The sequence below is a fragment of the Tursiops truncatus genome, chromosome 15, assembly GCF_011762595.2.
Source record: "Tursiops truncatus isolate mTurTru1 chromosome 15, mTurTru1.mat.Y, whole genome shotgun sequence".
NCBI lineage: Eukaryota > Metazoa > Chordata > Mammalia > Artiodactyla > Delphinidae > Tursiops > Tursiops truncatus.
The window spans coordinates 61,373,584-61,394,948 of record NC_047048.1 but is presented as its reverse complement, the minus strand read 5'-3'; the positions used below and the strand labels follow the sequence as shown (position 1 = coordinate 61,394,948).

Here is a 21,365-nt window from a genome sequence, read left to right as displayed (position 1 = left end):
CCAGACCCCTGGGCTCCCTGCAGGGAGAGGGAAAAGGGAGGGCACGTACTTGTAGACGGCACTGTCCTTCTTGGGGCTGTGCTGGGGCAGGAGGCTGTGTGAGTACTGATGCACACCCAGGTCGTACAGCGAGGGGAAGTCCTTGCCACAGAGGTGGCAACGGTAGCTCAGCTCCTCCTGGTGGCTCTTGATGTGCTCCAGAAAAGTGTCGAGCTTTGGGAATGTCTGCGCGCAGCTTTTGACCACACACTTGTACACCTTGAGGGAAGAGGCAGGGTCAGTGAGGAAAGGCAGGAGAGCTGCTCCACTGCCGCCCCCTGCCCTGTGGCATCCACCTCGAACACTGCTTGTGGAAGACCCAACCGCTGTTTCCCTGCTCCCCTGCTGCTGCAGCCTTGGTCTTATTTTGATTAGAGGGTTCCCTCCTCTCAGCCAGTCACAATGGCCCCATTACCCTCCCTGCAGGCTCTGTGTGGTCTGGGTATGCTTAAGAAAAAATATCCAAAACCTGGAATGATAACATCTTGAAAAGATGTGAAAAGATGACATGACGTCCTTCCAATGTCATGCTAGAATAGTGGCTCTCCAACTTGAGCCTGCATCACGATAACAGATTATGCTACTCCCAGCGAATCGATTCAGCAGGTCTGGGTGGCCTGAATATGTGCATTCCTACCAAGTGCCCAGGTGATGCTGAAGCTGCTGGGCCAGGGACCTCAGTTTGAGAACTGCTGTCTGGCAGGCAGTTAGGTAAAGGCAGTTAAGCCACTGAGGGTCATCTCACCCTCTGGGTGATGTGACTTGTTTTGACTGTTTACTACTGATTAGGACCCAGACTCTAAAGTTAAATGTCAACTTGTAGAAAACTGATCCAATGTAAATGATTTTTCTCATGTAGAAAAGATAACTCCAAAGGTTTCGGTGCCCTGAAGACATTAACCAGATTTGTATCTAACTTAGTAATCTTATTTCAGGATTCCTTTTTTTCACTGACATAGTTATATAAGGGTATAGATATCAGTGTTTCATATCCTCTTTTGACTGGCTTTGTCATCCTCCCAGTTCCCTCATTAATGAGTTAAGTAAAATTCTGACTCATGTTCAGTATGTTATTTGTATGAGAATGATGTTTCTTAACATTTTGAAAATTATACTTTGACAAGTAGTACACACTCCTCATAGGGCTGCATGACACACTCAGATACAATTCCACATGCCCTTTCTTCCTAACAAAGTGAACCCTGATTTGTTCAGAGTGGCAAGATGCCAAATCAAGTTAAAACATTTGATCCCCTGGCTCCCTTACATCGAGTGTCAGCCATGTGACCCCTTTCTTGCCAATGATAAGTAGGCAGTAGTCTTTGGGGAAGGAATCACTCCCAGAACAAAAAGGCAAAAGCTTCCTAGGAGAAGTCCCCTCTGTTTTTTGCATTTGTCCTGACTGGAATATAGATGTGATGACTGGAGGTATAGCAGCCATCCTGCTACCTTGAGGATGAAAGCCACATGCTAAAGATGGCAGAGCAGAAAGCCAAGAGAACCCTGCTATATAAGCCCAATTCTACCTACTTATGGACCTCTTGTGATGTGAGAGGAAAAAAACCCTAACCAGTAAGCCAGTTATCTATTATTTGCAGCATGACAATGCACTCCTAAATGACAGAGCATATGCACTGGCTCTGACCAATGAGAGGTCTACAGAAGGCTTCTGGGAAAGGTTTCCTTGCTCCTAAAGAAGACACAGAAAATACAACCCCTTTATGCTCACGGATAATACTGTGTTTGATCTTCTGCCTAGGAAGAGTGACTACCATCACAGGACCACAGGCAAACCACCAGCAGGGGACAAGGCCACACCCTGAGATAGTGGAGACAAGAGCTAGAAAGACACAGGGTCCTTGATGCTGGGTTGAGTCAACTGACTGTCTCAGGCCCAGAGCTGCCCTATCTTGGGTTTCCTTGTTATGTGAGACAACAAACTTCCTAATTGTTTAAGCTAGTTTGAGTCAAAGTTTTCTGTGATTTTCCCCCAAAGATATCCTAACTTAACTCCATCAATCTCCCTGCTAAGAATCTATCATAAGGGGACTTCCCTGGTGATGCAGTGGTTAAGAATCCTCCTGCCAATGCAGGGGACACGGGTTCGATCCCTGGTCTGGGAAGATCCCACATGCCACAGAGCAACTAAGCCTGTGCGCCACAACTACTGAGCCTGCGCACCACAACTACTGAAGCCTGCGCTCCCTAGAGCCCATGCTCCGCAACAAGAGAAGCCACCGCAGTGAGAAGCCCACGCACCGCAACGAAGAGTAACCCCTGCTCGCTGCAACTAGAGAAAGCCCATGATCAGCAGCGAAGACCCAACGCAGCCAAAAGAAAAAAAAAAAAAAGAATCTATCATAAGGAAGAAGTCAGAGATGTGGACAAAGATTTGATTACAACAATGTTCACAACAGTTTTGTTTATAATAGCAAAACTCAGGAAGTAACCTAAATGTTCAACAATAGGGAATTTTAAAAAATGTAGCCATTGGGAATTCCCTGGTGGTCCAGTGGTTGGGACTCCACTGCTTCCACTGCAGCGGGTACAGGTTCGATCCTTGGTCAGGGAACTAAGATCCCTCGTGCCACATGGCATGGCCAAAAAAAAAAAAAATGTAGCTGTTAAAAATTATGTTTTGTTTTGTTTTTTTAAATAGTGACATGGAGATTTCCCTGGTGGTCCAGTGGTTAAGAATCTGCCTTCCAATGCAGGGGACACAGGTTTGATCCCTGGTCAGGGAACTAACATCCCACACGTGGCGGGGCAACTAAGCCCGCGCACTACAACTACTGAGCATGCAAGCCACAGCTAGAGAGCCTGTGTGCTGCAACTACAGAGCCCACGCACTCTGGAGCCCAAGCGCCACAACTAGAGAGAGAAAACCCGCACACCACAGAGAAAAGCCCACTAGAGAGAAGCCACGCGCCGCCACTAAGACCTGACACAGCCAAAAATTAATTAAATAAATAAATATTTTTTAAAAATAGTGACACGAGTAAATGCTCAGAATATAAAATTAGATTCAAAAACAAAAAGCACAAGAAAATTTACACCGAGTGAAAAAAGTCAGTCTCAGAAGGCCACATACTTGACGATTCCACATATACAACATTCTCAAAATGCCGAACTTATAAGGACAGAGAACAGATTAATTTTAGTGGTTTCCAGAGGCCAGGGATGTTGATGAGGAGCGTGGGTGTGACTACAAAAACCCAGCACAAGGGAGTCTCTGTGGTGATGGAATCCTTCTGTATCGTGATTGCAGTGGTGACTACTCAAATCTACACAGGTGATAAAATGACATAGAACTATACATACACTTTATATCAAAGTCAGTTTCCTATTTGTGTGATACTGTGCTCTGGTTATGTAAGAAGTAACCATTGAGGGGAACTGACTGAAGGGTATGAGGGACCTCTCTATACCATCTTTGCAACTTCCTGAGAACCTACAATTCTTTAAAAAGTCTTTTAAAAAGCTATCTCAGAAAAAAAGCATACTTCAAAATTATATATGTGTACAGATCCCAATTATAATTTAAAAAAAAAAGAAAATCTACAAAACATACTGCATTTTGGGCTGCATTCATGGGAGGACACATTGCAAGGTGGTTAATGACATGGGGTTTGGAGTCAAATCAACCTGGCTTTAAAGCCTGACTCCGTCACTTACTGGCAGTGTGACTTAGGATGGGTCACTTCACCTCTCTGTGCTTCAGTTTCTTCACCTGGATATACTGAAAATGCCTATCTCTAAGGTTGTTATGAGAAGTAAATAAAGTATTGAATGTAAGGCACTTAGCAGAATACCCAGCATATAATAAATAGTAAATATTAACCTAAACATTCTTCAGACTTTTCTGAATTTTCTAATCTTACATTGGGTATATGATACTTTTATAAGGAGAAAAATAACTAATAAAGATTATTTAAAAAAAATAAAGACTGGAATAGAGTTACCATATAACCCAGCAATTCCACTCCTAGGTTTATACCCAAGAGAATTGAAAACATATGTTCATACAAAAACTTGTACACAAATGTCCACAAAAGTATTAGTCATAAAAGCCAAAAAGTAGAAACAACCTAAATGTCTATCAACTGATAAAAGGATATTCAAAATGCGCTATATCCATACAACAGAATATTATTCGGCAATAAAAAGGAATGAAGTACTGATACATGTTACAACACAAACGAAAACACTATCTCAAAAGACCACGTACTATATGATTCCATTATTAAATGTCCAGAACAGGTAAATCCATAGAGTCAGAAAACGGATCAGTGGTTGCCTGGGGCTGGGAGTAGGGGGGTGTGACTACTAGCAGGTATAAAGTTTCCAGGGTGATAAAAATGTTCTAGAATTAGTGTGGTGATGGCTGCGTAACATTATGAATAGATTAAAAACTATTAAAGTGTACACTTTAAAAGGGTGAATTTTATGGTGTATGAATTATGCCTCAATGGAAAAAAAAAAAGGCTGTAGTCTTAAATCCCCATAGGTAGGTTTTTAGACCCTAGATCTTCTCAGAGGAGTAAGGATGCTTCCTGTGTCTGGTCCCTTCATTATACGACCCTTGAGAGGTGGGCTTCCTCCCCTGGGCAAGCACCATAACCGCCCAGTAAGCTGGCCCCACCCAGGCAGAACGGACGAGGAAGCTTGGTCCATCATGGTCACATGGCAGCTCAGAGCAGCCGAGGCCCACTCCTGTCCCTTTCTAGGCAGCACCAGTCAAGGCTCACGACTAGAGTCGGTGTTGCCCGCCCACCCCGACCCCTGCTCCCCGCCACCCACTTACCTGCTCATTCTTATGCTGGGTCATGTGGGACTTGAGCTGGAAGTAGGTACTGAACTTGCTGGGGCAGAACTGGCACAGGTAGGAGCTATCGATGAGGACCACCTGCTTGGCCTCCAGCTTGTCCCCCTCCTCCTCGCCTGCTGTGGGCAAGGCCTGGGGCTGCGGGGCACTCGACAGGGTCTGGCCCAACCCTACGGAGAAAGCCAGGGAGGGAAGTCACTGAGAAAGGCAGAGGGAGAGGCAGGACAGAGCCACGCCCCTCGGGAAGGACTCCCAGGGCACCTCCTGCGGGCTCCCCTGCATTCACCCCGCCACCTACCACGAGCTCGGGGTTGGATGCTGTACCCGAGGCCCTGCACTCACACGCAGCTAGTGCACACAGACACAGCCATTCCAGGGGCCAACGTACTGAATACTTACATTCCAGAAGAGCTATGCCTCAAGTCTCCCCTCGCAGGCCTTCCCCTTGGACACTCTAGACCTCTCCGTGGTTGTTAACAACACTGACTGCCACCCCCAGCTGTACTCACAATGCCTCCCAGCTCCTTGTTCCAATTACAAGCATTTGTTTAGTTGTCCTTCCCTCACTCTCCCTGAGGACGGGGGCCTCTGACCTCATGTCCGTAGGCCCAGTGGCCTGGCACACAGTAGGCCTCCCTCCAAATGTTTGCTCAATGGTAGCCCCTCTGGTGCCAGGCACTGTAGGAGTTTTGAAAGAAATGGTTTCTTCTCTAGAGCTCACAAGAACTCAGAGGGCACACACAGAATGGCTAAACAACACAGTAGGGTAGTTCCAACTGGCAGGTCACGTAAAAGTGGGCATATGTTGCTTGCACATTAGCTGCCTGTGGCTGGCGCTGCCCACCCCCAGGGCTGCATAGGGAGGCTCCAGCCAGACACAGCCCAATGGCCACTTCTACCCACCTGTGCTATCCTCATCCTCCTGCCTGCTGGGGTTCAGGGCCATGACCTGTACCGTCACAGAGTTGCGAGAAACGGTGCCACCGCTGCGTCCTGGAGGCCACACCTTGTGGGTCTGCATGTGTTTCTTGACATTAGACTTCTGGGCAAAGGCACGGCCACATGCAATGCACTGGAAGGGCTTCTCACCAGTGTGGCTGCAGACACAAGGCTTGTCAGCACCCGCGTGTCGGAACGGGACTGTGGCCTCAGCCCGGGAGCTCACAGCCACCAGGAAGGCCCAGGCAGAGCGTCCAGGTGCTGCTGGCCACCATCCTGACACCATGAGGACAAGTCCTCTTGCTGAGGCAGGCAGACGAGAGACAGACAGACCCTGGGCTCTTGGTGACATTACTGAGCTGCTGAATCAACCAGCCCTGGAGCTGACCTTCTCTGTGGCCATCTCACATTGTGAGATAAAACATTTCCTAATTGTTTAAATAGGGATTTCTGGTTTTTGAAGGAGAAGACATCCTAGCTGTCACAGCACAGCACTTGTACCATTATTTAACATTTTCCTTCAAATCAATGTACTTTTTAAAAACTTAATAATTTAAAATGAAGTTTCCTGTTGTTATTATATATGGAAAACCACTTATAAATACAAAGTAACAAAAAAATGCAATTATTTATAAAACAATATTATTAAGATCTATAGGTGCACCATCCAGTAAGATAGACACAAACCACACGGCACTATTTAAACTTATTAAAATAAAATAAAGTTAAAAACTCAGTTTCTCAGTCATACTAGCTACATTTCAAGTACTCAGTAGCCATATGCTTACTGGCTACCCTATGGACAGTGGTTATTGGGGCCTTTCCTTCTTTGTAGAAAGTTCTATTGACACACACTAGTGTAGACCAGTGGTTTTCAAGAGAGATTGACTTTGCTCTCCCGGGGACATTTGGCAATGTTTGGAGACATTTTTGGTTGTCACAGCTGAGGAGTGAGGGGTGCTACTGGCATCTAATGGCTAGAGGTCAGGGATGCTGCTAAACATTCTACCAAGCCCCAGGCAGCCCCCAGAGAAAAGCATGATGGGATCTAAAACATCTCAGTAGGCTGGTAGACCCTGGTCTAGAGAGAAGCTGCTGCATGCCGTGGTTGGAATCTCAGGCTCTCTCTCTCTCTCTCTGTTATAAAAGATGAACAAGTACGTGAGAGGCATTAAAGACAGACTACACCAAACTGAGGCTTTCTCCTTTGCCTGAAAGAAATTGAAAAAATAATTTTCTCACTATGTCTTTCAAGTCTTTTCAACACCAATATCCATAAACCACCTAAAATCATCTCATGTCCCAATGTGCCACTCTGTGGGAAACACTGAACAAGTCCACCCCTCCACTTCACAATGGAAGACCTGAGGCCCAGAGGGGCTCCTTGCAGGTTCTTGGGACAAGGGGTGTCAAGGTTAGTGAGCAGAGAGCTTGTAGAGGCATATTCACACAGCATGGCTGTCCTCGAGGTCAGCCCTTTCTGCAGAAGTGAGACTGAGGCACGCCTCCCACCCACAAAGCCCCTGTCCATTCAAGTAAATTCCTCCCCCACCTCAGCCCACTTGGACCTTCCCCATCACAGCAGGAAGGCCCCACAGATCCTTCCCACTGCTCCTGAGAAAGAAAAGGGAAAAATCATCCTGAGCTGGACTGAAGGTCTGAGAACCATGACAGACCAGATGGGGTCTTGGTCACCACCCAGACCAAGGGGCTGAGAAAGGAGCATCGCTTCCATGTGAATCCCTCAGCCTATCTCCCCCCAGGAAACGCCTGCCACACCGTGCCTGGGTACCTTCGGATGTGCTGCTGCAGGTCGAAGTTTTTGGTGAATGACTTGTCACAATACGAGCACTTGAGTTTCTGAGCCTTTGGCTTCCCTGCAGCTGACAAAAAAAAAAAAGACAAAGAGGGAAGAAGGGGATGGTGAGCCTGAGGACAGAACTGAAGGTGCCAAGGGCAGCTTCCAGCCACTCTACCCCCTGGACTTGGGGCCAGACAGCTCAGACCCTGGGAGGTCTACACCCATGGACAGGCAGGGGAAGAAGCACAGGTGAGTCTCTCACAGTGCCTGGGGGAGAAAAGCCCAGGACACGCTCTGGCTGGGAGAGTAGCGCAAACCCCTCAAAGGCTCCCTTCTGCCCTAGGATAAAATTCAACCTCTCTGCTGTGGCCTATGGGGCTCTGCATCCTCTACTTCCTTCCAACCTCATCATTCTTACCATCCAGCTGCAGCGGACTCCTTGCTAACCTTGAAAGACTTTAAACATGGTCCCACCTCAGGGCCTTTGCACCTGCTGTTCCCCCTTCCCTAAAATGCTTGTCCCTCAGATAGTCATAAGACTGTTTCCTTCTCATCCCAGACATATAGGCAGCATCATTTTCCAGCCTCTCCCCAGTACTCTCATAGTACTCTGTTAATCTCCTTCCTAGGGTGACCCATAAATATTTATTTATTCCCTGTCTCTCCCATTAAACTGTGAATAATTAAGGGTAAGGAAATCATGACCCAAGATGCTAGATTTCCAGTTTGTTTGTTTTAATATTTATTTATTTACTTGGCTGCACCAGGTCTTAGGTGTGGCATGCGGGATCTTCTTTGTGGCATTTGGGATCTTTAGGTGCAGAATGCGAACTCGTAGTTGTGACATGTGGGATCTAGTTCCCTGAGCAGGGGTGGAACCCAGTCCCCCTGCATTGGGAGTGTGGAGTCTTAGCCACGGGACCACCAGGCAAGTCCCTAGATTTCCAGTTTTTGACACCAAGCCTAGCACACAGATGCTCAACACGTTTGTGAAAGGAAGGAAGGTTGATTGAAACCCCCTGAAAAATTCTGAATTCCTCTGCCTTTCCCCACTACCACCACTTTTTGACATTGCCCCTAACCCCATGCTTACCATCTCCAAAGGGGTGGCAGACATCACTGCTTGTCTGCCTATTAACCACTCACCCCTTCTTCTTTCTTCATAAATCCCCTACATAATGGGAACATCAATGTTCCTAGCAAAAGAGACATTTCCCAGCTTCCTTTGCAACTAGATATGGTCAAGTGACTAAGTGTTGACCAATGAGATGTAAGCAAAAGCATCATGCAGAACGTCTGGGAGTGGGAGATGCCTCTTTTATCCTTCTTACTTCCTGGAATATGAAATTGATGACTGGATCTCCAGCAGCCATTTTACATGATGAGGCACCCTGAGAACAAAACCCTGTTCTAGGGATGGCAGAGCAGAAAGATAGAAGAAATGTGGGTACATGGTAATTATATAGGCACACGATCTCCAGATTGCCTGCCTCTGGACTTAGTTCGCACAGAACAACAAAATTGTATCATTTTGAAGTCACTCTTATTTTGGATTTTCCATTACATGCAACCAAACTTAATCCTAACTATCACAAAAGGGAAGACTGGAACTAAGCAGCCTGTGGATAGGCCCACGCTGAGGAAAGATGCCATGGCAGGCTGTGGGCCCACCTTCTGGGAGTCCACTGGAACCTTTGGTCCGTCGGGTCTTCAGCGATGGTGGGGAGTCAAAGGTGGCCACTGCGCCCCTGGTGGCGCTGGTCATGGGGGCAGCAGGGTTTGGTCCTTTCGGTTTGAATCCTTGTTTGCCGGGGCTGTACACCTGGGGGGTGGGGTATACTGGAGCCTCCACACACTGGTTTGGCACCTATAAGTACAGAACAGTCAGGGAGAGTGCCCTGGGAAGGGAGGGGAAGACCTGCCCCAGCCAGTGGGACCCTCACTGTGTCCCTGGCTTATCTTAGCCACCCCCAATCTACATCACCATCCTAAATCTTCCACCTTGCTCAGTCACCCCAGTCACTCCCAAGACCCCTTAGAACTTCATGATGCCAGCAGGCTACAAGGAGCTTTGGAACCAGGCTGCCTGGGTTCAAATCCTGACTCTGCCACTTAACATTTAACTGACCTTGGGCAAGTCTTTTAAACTTCTGTCTCAGCTTCCACATCTGTAAAATGGGGCTAATCATAGCACCCCTCTCACGGGGTTTTGAGGATTAAATGAGTTAACAAGTAAACAGCTTAAAACAGTGCCTGGCATATAGTAAGCACCCAATCAACATTAGCTGTTGTGATTGCCATTATTATTAGTAGTAGTAGTTTGCTTGCACAGGAGAACTAGGAAGTCAGAAGGGTCTATGCCCTCACCAGCAACTCCACTTCTTAACCGACTCCACCTGATGCCACACCAGCACACATCCCTCGGCCAAGAATTGACACTGAAGCCACAAGAAAATTACCAAATGAATTCTGAGCCACCCAAACTCAGTGACCACTAAGCTTACATCATGACACTGGGGTGTGAAGAATTCATTTACTCACTCATCTATTCAGCATTCATTGGTCTTCCTGGGCTAGCCTATCCAAAATTCCATTTCCTATCCTTCTCTGCTTTATTCTTCTCCTTAGACATATCATTATCTAATAAATTGTACATTTTACTTACTTATCTTGTCTATTGTCTGCCTAGTTTCGTGAAAGCAGGGACTTTTGCTTTGCTTTTGTTTCTTCCTCTATTCCCAGGCCTAGAGAAATGCTTGGCACAGGGTGGGGACTCAATAAATATTTGTTGAATGAATGAATTCATTTACGTACGTACTGGGCATCTAACATGGCACCAGTAGGTGCTTCTGCCGGGTCTTGTCTGTCGGGCCTTGGAACCATTCCTACACCTGCCCATGCTCTCTCCTGAAATGTAAAGGTGGGAAGCTGGGAACCACATTCCCAAGCATCCTTGCCAGCACAGTTCTGAACACAGATTAAGTTCTGCCCATGAGAAGCATCTGCATGAGATTTGGAAGGCAGAAGGGAGGTAGAAACCATTCTCCTCCGGCAGCTGTGCTGGGAGATAGGTGGGTTTGCAGTCATGAGTTTTGGAGTGGCTGGCTGAATCCTACATTCCCCTCCTGACCACTAGCCCCAAGGGCAGCAGCGCAGCTGGAACCTCAGCAACAGAATCCTACAGTTTCCTCACCTCTGGGTACAGCAGCAGTGTCCTGGTTCTAAGGGCCAAGGAACACCAGCGACCCTGAAAATGAGTGGTGCTCAACAACCCTGACTTTTGCTCCTCCAGCCCTTCATCAGCTTTGTAAGCACCCAATTTCCTGTATTAAATCCCTTTGCCAGAAATACCTAGAGTGGTTTCAATTTTCCTGACCAATATGCAACTCAATAAATATTTGTCAGTGAATGAATTCACTCATCGTTCAAGTCATTACTGAGCAATTACATGACTGCCACTGGGTTAGTTCTCATTATCCTAGCAGCTCTGCAAGGGGAGTTCCCATTCTAGAGGAAAGGAAACTGAGGTCAGAGGACCCTATTTCAGATACCTACTGTAGGTACCACAGGCCAGGCACTCTGCCAGGTGCTAAGGATGCAAAATCAAAGATGACTCAGGGGGTTTCCCTGGTGGCGCAGTGGTTGACAGTCCACCTGCCGATGCGGGGGACACGGGTTCGTGCCCCGGTCCAGGAAGATCCCACATGCCGTGGAGCGGCTGGGCCTGTGAGCCATGGCTGCTGAGCCTGCGCGTCCGGAGCCTGTGCTCCGCAACGGGAGAGGCCACAACAGTGAGAGGCCCGCGTACCGCAAAAAAAAAAAAAAAAAAGACTCAGGCTCTGTCCTCAAAGAGCACCCTCGTCTACATGGAAAATAAACAATGGCAGCTACCCCTATGCTGGCCCCCTCTGCCTATGAGACCACCACCGTCCTCTCAGCATCTCACTGACTTAATTTTTTTTTTTTAATTGAACAAGGTCCTTTTGCGTTATTCTCCCAGGCTAGGGAAAATCCCCCTGCAGGCTCAACATCACATGGCTGGTGGAGGAATTTCCCCACTGGTCTAGTTCTCTTTCCATATAAATGTTACCTTACATGGAATGTCTATATGGCTGGATTCTAGAGTGAGTCTGAGACAATGTGACCTCAAGTGCAGATAGTCTCTTCCTATCATAACCATGCCCCCCAGCACTGGTGTCTGGCATGGTTCTGAGCTCTTAGTGCCTTGAGAGTAGACTGCTTGCAGCTCAGAGCTCTTTACCCGGGAATTAATACGGTACATATGGAACAGGCACACCTCGGAGTCATCGTGGGTTCAGTTCCAGACCACTGCAATAAAGCGAATATCGCAATAAAGCGAGTCACACAAAAATTTTGATTTCCCAGTGCATATAAAAGTTATGCTTACACTATCCTGTGACCTGTTAAGTATGCAACAGCATTATATCTAAAAATATATATATATATACCTTAATTTAAAAAATTTTTTGACTTTATTGCTAAAAAATGCTAACCATCACCCGTGCCTTCAGCGAGTCATAGTAATAACATCAAAGATCACAGATCACCATGACAAATATAATAATAATGAAAAAGGTTGAAATATTGCAAGGATTACCAAAATGTGACACAGAGACATGGAGTGAGCAAATGCTGTTGGAAAAATGGCGCTGATAGACTTGCTTGACACAGGGTTGCCACAGATCTTCAATTTGTAAAAAAAAAAAGCACAATATCTACAAAGTGCAATAAAACAAGGTATGCCTGTACACTGACTGAATGGCCTCAATTCTTTACCTCTTCTAGTAGCCAGGCCCTTTACAGTGTGACTTGCAGCTTTTCCCATCAAGAGGTGGCACCTATTTCCCTACTTCTTAAATCTAAGCTGGCCTTGTGACCTGCTTTGACCAACGTAAGTGACACTGTATCACCTACAAGCCTAATCCTCAAGAAGTCTTGAGCATTTCTGCTTGCATTACTGCACGTCCACCACTGTGGCGAGGACAGGCCTGGCTAAACTGCTGGAGAATGAAAGACGCATGCAGCAGAGCCGGGTCACCCCACCAGACTTATCCCACACCGGGCCGTTCTAGAGCAGCGGATGCCAGCCAAACTCCAGACATGTGGGAGAACCCAGCCAAGATCAGCAGTTGCCAAGCTGAGCACCGCAGACGTGAGAAGAATAAACACTTTTTCCTATATACCACTGAGGTTTGGTGGCTATTTCTTACAAGGCTATAGCTAACCAATATACCTAGCTTGTTAAAAAATATGAGACACTCACATATGTAATTTTTTGGAATCCTTTCCCCAAAAGGCAGGTATTCTCTTGACTGTCCTGAGCATTCCCTGAGGGCAGCTTGTATTTCTGCTACAACCTCTACTTCATTCCAGTTTCTCGTGGTTTGCATTTTACATTTACACGTGTAATGGCTCGATCTGGTTTTGCCCTCCATGGTATCTCTAGCAGTGTCTGGCACACAGCTGGTGTTCAGAAAAGGTTCAGGTTACCCATGATGACCATGACCAGTTTCTCCCCCTTCACCCCAAGCCCCAGCGTCTGCTCACCTCCAAGGGTGGGTAGGGCTGCATTCCCAATGCCTGGATCTCCACCGTTCCACTCCCAGTCAGGGGTGCTGTGGCACTATACACCTCCACCACGCCATTCCCGCCGGGGTTGGGACGCCCGGGGGGACCCAGGCTCTGGGATGGGGGTGGTGGAGGCTGGGGGGGTGGAGGTGGAGGCAGTGGTGGAGGGGGTGGAGGAGGAGGTGGAGGCTGGGTGAGGTAGCTCGGCGCGGAATGCATGTTCAGGCTACTCTGAAATCAGAAGAGAAAATTAAAGTGTCACAGCCTCTTGATACCAGCTGTCTGATTTATCAGTGGGGAAGGACATTTGCCTCAGCCAGCCATGTGGAAAGAACAGCCACTCATAGGCAGCTCAGAGGACGGGGCTGAGAGAGGGCATGGAAACAACGTCATGGGAGAGTTCGAGGAGCCATCAGTCTGGCGTTGCTATCCCTTTTCTCCATGACAGTCAGCAAAAATGGCCCAGCTTGTGCAGAAATGAGCTCACAGAGCAGGCCTAATGTTGTTGTCTTTAGAAGGGCTTGCTTGAGAGACTGACTCTGAACTGGCATTTGAGAACGTGCCTTGCAGAAGGTTTCCTATGTTGATAAGGCTATTTTGCCCACCTGGGCACTGACCCTACAACAACCCAGCTAGACTGTTCGCACAAACAGTGTGATTGATGATGAACCCCTCCTTCCCACATGGGGGTCTGGAATTTTTGTTTGTGGCTGGGTGCCTGCGTGACCGATCCCCAATGAAAGCCCTGGCCTTAGAGTCGCAGGTGTGCTTCCCTGGCAGAAACACTGTGCACGTGTTGCTGCTCTTTTCTGCTGAAGGAAGATGCATGCTGTATGCAGCCCCGCCACTTCCCTGAGAGAGAACACTTTGGAGACTTGGAAGAATGTTAATTTTCTCCAGACTTCAGCTGCTGGGTCTTTTTCCCTTGCTGATCCTGCTGTGTATCCTTTTACCTAATAAACCACAGCCATGAGCACAACCATCCTGAGTTCTGGGAGTCTTTCTAGAGAGTCACCAAATGTGCTGGTGGCATGGATCCCCGAAACACAGCCAATGACTTCTAGAAATTGATTCTACAAAAATAATTATTTTTTCTACAAAAATAACCAAGCAGGTGGGCAAAGATAACCATACGTGGATGGTATTCCAGTAGTTTTTATAACAGCAAAAAATGGCAACGACCTAAATGTCCTTCCATGGAAGCCTGGCTAAACAGAGGATGGTCCATCCACATGGAATGGAACAGAATCCTTTGTGGTTGTTAAAGTGATGGTGCTGGGCTTCCCTGGTGGCGCAGTGGTTGAGAGTCCGCCTACCGATGCAGGGGACATGGGTTCGTGCCCCGGTCCGGGAGGATACCACATGCCGCAGAGCGGCTGCACCCGTGAGCCATGGCCACTGAGCCTGCGCGTCCGGAGCCTGTGCTCTGCAACGGGAGAGGCCACAACAGTGAGAGGCCTGCATACCACAGAAATAAAAATAAAAAAAAGTGATGGTGCTGATCAATATTTCATTAAAGGGTGTCTCTCTTAATTGCTGTTCCTTGGGTTCCATAGTCATATATGTCTAGAGAAAAATTGGGGGTGACAAAATCAAAAGTATTCCTTTACTGCAGGAAGAACCCAGGGACAGTGCAAGGGAAGAGGCAGAATGCCGCCCTCACAGCCTGCTTTGACCAGGGATCCTTTTTCTATTGGAAAATCCCAAGGAGCCACTGTTCTAAGGAACACTTTGGGAATACTGATGTAGGGTTGTAGGCACAGAAAGAGAATGATGTTATACAAAAGGCAAAGTAAGAAAAGCAAGTTCCACAACAGTGCATATAGCCTGACCCATTTATATAGATGTGTGTATATATATAGATATGTACGTATTTTTTTAAATTTAATTTTTATTTTTGGCCTCGTTTGGGTCTTTTGTTGCTGTGCACGGGCTTTCTCTAGTTGCGGCAAGTGGGGGCCGCTTTTCGTTGCAGTGCACGGGCTTCTCATTGCAGTGGCTTCTCTTGTTGTGGAGCATGGGCTCTAGGTGCGTGGGCTCAGTAGCTGTGGCACACGGGCTCAGTAGTTGTGGCTCACAGGCTCTAGGGCGCAGGCTCTGCAGTTGTGGCGCATGGGCTTAGTTGATCCACAGCATGTGGAATCTTCCCGGACCAGGGCTCAAACCTGTGTCCCCTGCATTGGCTAGGCAGATCCTTAACCACTGCGCCACCAGGGAAGCCCAGAAATAGCTTTTTTTTTTTTTTCTGGCTGCATTGGGTCTTTGTTGCTGCGCGCAGGCTTTCTCTAGTTGTGGTGAGCAGGGGCTACTCTTCATTGTGGTGCGCGGGCTTCTCATTGCAGTGGCTTCTCTTGCTGCAGAGCATGGGCTCTAGGCGCACAGGCTTCAGTAGTTGTGGCACACGGGCTCAGTAGTTGTAGCTTGCAGGCTCTAGAGAGCAGGCTCAGTAGCTGTGGCATACGGGTTTAGTTGCTCCACAGCATGTGGGATCTTCCCGGACCAGGGCTCGAACCCATGTCCCCTGCATTGTCAGGCGGATTCTTAACCCCTGCACTACCAGGGAAGTCCCAGAAATAGCTTTTTAAATAAATATATTTAAAACATACACATCTGAGTCTTTTCTTTTCTTTTCTTTTAAATATTTATTTATTTGGTTGCACTGTCTTAGTTGTGGCAGGCGGGCTCCTTAGTTGCAGCAGGCAAGTTTCTTAGTTGCAGCTCGAGGGCTTCTTAGTTGTGGGTTGCCAGCTCCTTAGTTGCAGCACATGGGCTCCTTAGCTGTGGCACGCGAACACTTTTATTTATTTATTTGTTTGTTTGTTTATTCTTGACTGCATTGGGTCTTCACTGCTGCACGCGGGCTTTCTCTAGTTGCGGCGAGTGGGGGTCACTCTTCGTTGTGGTGCACAGGCTTCTCATTGGGGTGGCTTCTCTTGTTGCAGAGCACTGGCTCTAGGGCGCACGGGATTCAGGAGTTGTGGTGCACAGGCTTAGTTGCTCCGAGGCATGTGGGATCTTCCCAGACCAGGGCTCATACCCCCGTCCCCTGCATTGGCAGGCGGATTCTTAACCACTGCACCACCAGAGAATCCCGACATGCGAACTCTTAGTTGCAGCATGCATGTGGGATCTAGTTCCCTGACCAGGAATCAAACCTGGGCCCCCTACATTGGGAGCGTGGAGTCTTATCCACTGGAACGCCAGTGAAGTCCCTCTATGTGCATTCGAAGGTCAGGAAAGCCAGACACCAAAATTTTGGCAGTGTTTTCTTTGGGTAGAGAGAGTAAGGGTGATTGACTGATTGACTGATTTCCCAATTTTTTCTTTTTTTTTTTTGGCAGCACCGTCTGGCTTGTGGGACTTTAGTTCCCCAACCAGGGATTGAACCCGGGCCCTTGGCAGTAGAAACGTGGAGTCCTAACCACTGGACCACCAAGGAATTCCCTGATTTCCCAATTTTAATTCTGTAAAGTTTCAAACCTACAGAAAGGTTGCAAAAAGAATACAATGAACAGTCTTTATACTTCATCTAATTCATCAGTTGCTACCATTTTGCTACAGCTGCAATGTCTGTGTGTGTGTGTGTGTACACACACATACACATATTTGTGCTTTGTCAAGCCACTTGAAAGTTAGTTACAGACATCACGACACTTTATTCCTTAAAACTGTACTCAGATGCATCTCCTAAGAACAAGGGCATTCTCCTATATAACCACAATTCAATGATCATACACGGGAAATTGAATATTGATATAATACTATTATCTAAAATATTCAGATTCCGGGACTTCCCTGGTGGCGCAGTGGTTAAGACTCTGTGCTCCCAGGGCAGGATGCCTGGGTTCAATCCCTGGTCAGGGAACTAGATCCCACATGCATGCCACAACTAAGAGTTCACATGCCACAACTAAGGTGCCCTCCTGCCACAACTTAGGAGCCCATGAGCTTCAACTAAGGAGCTGGTGAGCCTCAACTAAGGAGCCCACCTGCCGCAACTAAAGACCCAGCACAACCAAATAAATATTTTTTTAATAAATAAAATAAAATATTCAGATTCCTCCAAATTCTAATCTCCCCAAGTGTCCCAATAAGGCCTTTACCGCTTCCCCCACACCTCACCCAATACAGGATCCAGCCAAGAATTGTAAATTCAGTCAGTTGCCATGTCTCTCTACTTTCCAGTTGAGAATAATTTAAAAAAAAAAAAATTTTTTTTTTTACTTTTCTATTGTGTACTTTCTAGTGTTTTTCTAATGCACATGGAACACTTCTGTTAAGAATAAAAATAGGAGTCAAAACAACTGGAGTGTGGCTATGAAACCCCAAAGTCATGTTCTGGGTCCCAGCTGAATGCGGCAGCTTCCCCACCCACAGCAGGGCTGGCCAAGGGGAAGCTGACAGGCCTCCTTAGCTTGAGGGAGAGTTGGGGCCAAGCCCCCTTCTCTCTACAAGATTCTGAATCTGCAGGAGTCAACATGCAGGCCTAGAATCAAGATCCCGTGAGAAACTGGCCACCTTCTTACCTGCACAGGCGGGGGGCCCTGGGGCATGGGCTGGTCCAGGGACGTGAAGGCCGACATGGCAGACATGAGCACGTCATCGCTTACCAAGATGTTCCCCTGCACCAGGGTCTGGATCAGTGGGGATGGGGGCACGGTAATGTACGTGGAGATCTGGACAGTGAGAGAGAGAGAGAGAGAGAGACAGAGAGGAAGGGAGAGGAAGGGAGAGAAAGAACACGCCTGAGACTGTGGAAGGAAGCAGATGGCATGATGCAAAAGATCTGGGTTCTGGAGTCCCACAGACCTGGATTCTATTTCCACTTCTGCTACTGCTCCCTGCCATGTGACCCTGGGAAAGTCACTCCACCTCTCTCAACCTCCATTCCCTCGTCTATCAAACGAGGAGAATAAGTCACACCTCCATGTAAGGCATATACCCTGTGACCCAGCAACAATCCTTCTGGGCCTCTGTCCTAGAGAAACACTCACACCTGTCCACAGGGAGTCCACAGAAAAAGAGTACTCTGCACAGCCTTGTTTCTAATAGTGAAAAACTGGAAATAACCTTGATGTCCATCAGTAGGAGAATAGATCAAAAAATACAATATAGTCATGGATAGAATACTACAGAGAGCAGGTAAGAGGTATTGCATGGAAAATCAAATTATACAATAACATGTACATTATATATCCTCATCTTTAAAAATCTAAAACGATACTACTATGTAATTCCTGTGCGTACTTAAGTAAGTATGTGAAAGTATAATTATATGCTCTCAGGTTAACAGCAAGGATGAAAGGCAGACCTTACAAGAGGGTGTCAAACATGCAGTGACTATTCCTGTCAGCAGATGTAAAGCGTGTTTTGCTTTGTTTATTTGTTGCCTTTCTTTCCTGGCATCTTCCTAAGTCATCTGTCTGGAGGATCCCTGGGGACAGCAGCAACTGGGCCCCTGAACCCAGAGTCCCTGCTCAAACAGGATGTCCTTGCCCTCAACCAAGCAAGGACAACCCAGGCAGTTTAGGGACACACCCCATGTCATGGCCAGGAAAGGCAGTGACATGTATTTTTACAATGTCACATGCATTAGGCTGAGACAAAAAATGGGAAATCAGGGCTTCCCTGGTGGCGCAGTGGTTGAGAGTCCGCCTGCCGATGCAGGGGACACGGATTCGTGCCCCGGTCCGGGAAGATCCCACATGCCGCGGAGCGGCTGGGCCCGTGAGCCATGGCCGCTGAGCCTGCGCTTCCGGAGCCTGTGCTCCGCAACGGGAGAGGCCACAACGGTGAGAGGCCCGCGTACCACAAAAAAAAAAAAAAAAAAATGGGAAATCATTTTCACGTCCATCCAACTCACTTAGGCAGAGGGATTCGTGTCTGCCCATTAACAACGGATTGTGTTCTAAAGTTTTTTCCTTGCCCAGGACTGGAAGAATTTTCCTCTCTCCTACTGAAAAAAAAAAAAAAAAAAAAGGGAGTGGGGGGAGAAGGAACATTTTCTACTAACAAAACTCATAATCAAGGAGTGAGAAAACGACTGTTCTGTGTTAGAAGATGTCTATGGTAACTTGAAAATGTACATGTCCTATGGATCTGGAGGTGAACACTTTTATCTTGATGGCAGGAATTATGTCTATACAATGGGTGAAGATAATGTTTTAGAGGAATAAGGAGACAAGAGGAAGCCAGAGGGAAACCTGACCCCGTGACCTGGCATCCTGGGACATGCCCAGCCCCCTATTTTTTTTTTTTAAAAACATCTTTATTGGGGTATAATTGCTTTACAATGATGTGTTAGTTTCTGCTTTATAACAAAGTGAATCAGTTATACATATACATATGTTCCCATATCTCTTCCCTCTTGCATCTCCCTCCCTCCCACCCTCCCTAGAGGAGTCTTTAATCCCTCTGAGCTCCCACCCACAGTGTCTTTGCTCCAGAACTGTGTTCCTGACTGAGAACTCTGCAAGCTTCTCCAGATACCCACAGCCTGCCCTGTGACCTCCAGACTTGTGTATCTGTCTGCATCTTCACTGCCTCCACTTAAAGGTCCAATGGGCATCTCAAATTCAACATGAGCAGCTGAACTCCTGATACCCCCCCACACACACAAACCTTCTCCTTGTTGTTTTCCCCACTTCGGTTAATGGCAACTCCAACTCTAGTCATCCTTGACTCCTCTTAAGCTCACACCCTACATCCAATCCATCCACAAGCTCTGTCAGCTCCACCTTCTAAATATTTTGAAAATCTCACCCCTTCTCTCCACCTCCACTGCCACTATCCTGGTCAAGCCACCACTACCCACTGCCTGGATTTGTACAGTAGCACCCTAATCAGGCTCCTGGATTTCTCTCTTGACTCCCATCAAAATCTACTGCCTACAGCAGCTACAGTGACCTAGTTAAAGTGTAAATCAGACTATATCCCTCTTCTGCTCAAAACCCTCCAATGGTTCCCATCTCATGCAGAGTAAAAGCCCACAGACCGACACGATTTGCCAGGATCCCCCTATTGCCTCTCTGACCTTATCACCTCTCACCCTCCTCACTCACTCATTCAGCTCTAGCCACTCTCACCTCCTTGCTGTTCCTGGAATAAAGCCAGCACGCTTCCGCCTCAGGACCTTTGCACTTGCTGATCCGGCCCCCTGGAATACTCTTCCCCAAAGTAGCTTCATGACTATTTCTCACCTCCCTAGGTCTCTGCACAAATGTCACCTCTTCACAGAGCTCGTCCCAGAGCCCCACATACAAAAGGGCAAAAGCTCCCATCCCTGTCTTGACATCCCTTATCTCTCTGCACTTATCCTGGGAAAAGTACATCTCTACACATCTGTTTGGGTACTATCTATCTCACTCAATGCCATGAAGGCAGTGACCTGGTCTGTTTGTCCACCCCTGTACCCCCAGTGCCCACACAGTGCCTGACACACAGTGGGTGCTCAAAAAAGACTTGACTAGATAAATGAACAAACGAATGGATAAATACCTGGCGATTGGCAGGAGGCGGGGCCTGCTGGACTGCTGTGGGTGCTGCCGAAGGTGTGTAGATGCTGTTGGTAGCCAGGGAGACTGTGGCCAGGGGTGGGGCACTCCCCTGGCACTGTTCCCGCTTGTGGGTCATAAACGCCGGCAGTGAGTTGAACTGCTTCTTACACTTCCCGCAGAGAAAGACATCCTCATCATCTAGGGGTCATGCCCACAGAGCAGCAGAGGGAGGGAAATAACGAAAAAAAGCAAGAAAAAAGGAGGGGGCATCACAGAGAGAAACGGGAGGCCCGTGGCTGGACCATGAGAAAGGCAAAGTAACGGCATTCCATGACTCAACGCATGAGGGTCAAGCATCAACTCTGTGCTTCCTACGAGCTTTCAAACCATGCTGGCACCTGAAGGAATATCCAGCCAGGTTCGCCCAGGAATCAAAAAATTAGAAATCAGGAAATCGTAAGGTGGGTTCGCTTCAAAAGTTGAGACATTCAGAATCTTTATCCTGCCTGAATTTATTCACCAGTCCCCAAATGGGCTGCATGATCACACTCCTCAGTGCCCTTGCATCCCCTGTCCTCCCTGCCAAGCTGCCTCTCTCAGAACAACTCATTCTGCAAGGTTCAGCTCAGATGTCACTTCCTCCAGGAAGCCCTCCTCAAGCAGTGTTCACAGTTCC

General features: G+C 47.5%; 1 protein-coding gene across 15 annotated transcripts in view; it reads right to left on the bottom strand.

Annotated features, from left to right (window-relative positions):
- Positions 1-21,365, bottom strand: part of ZNF341 (zinc finger protein 341) — a 42,901-nt gene that overhangs the window by 14,504 nt on the left and 7,032 nt on the right. For 9 of the 15 annotated variants that reach the window (XR_012326266.1, XR_012326267.1, XM_073792883.1 and 6 more), the window contains 9 exons: positions 20,691-20,887; positions 17,720-17,944; positions 13,173-13,424; positions 10,419-10,511; positions 9,276-9,471; positions 7,596-7,686; positions 5,768-5,961; positions 4,844-5,034; positions 50-258 (listed from right to left, as the gene is read on the bottom strand). Coding sequence is in view for 13 of the 15 variants with exons in the window: in XM_073792883.1 (XP_073648984.1) it covers positions 50-258; positions 4,844-5,034; positions 5,768-5,961; positions 7,596-7,686; positions 9,276-9,471; positions 10,419-10,511; positions 13,173-13,424; positions 17,720-17,944; positions 20,691-20,887 (1,648 nt within the window). In the remaining 2 variants the exon portion in view is untranslated. Of the gene's footprint in view, positions 1-49; positions 259-4,843; positions 5,035-5,767; positions 5,962-7,595; positions 7,687-9,275; positions 9,472-10,418; positions 10,512-13,172; positions 13,425-17,719; positions 17,945-19,056; positions 19,150-20,690; positions 20,888-21,365 lie in introns of those variants that run through there. The other 6 variants (XM_073792882.1, XM_073792873.1, XM_073792874.1 and 3 more) reach the window with 6 other exon arrangements.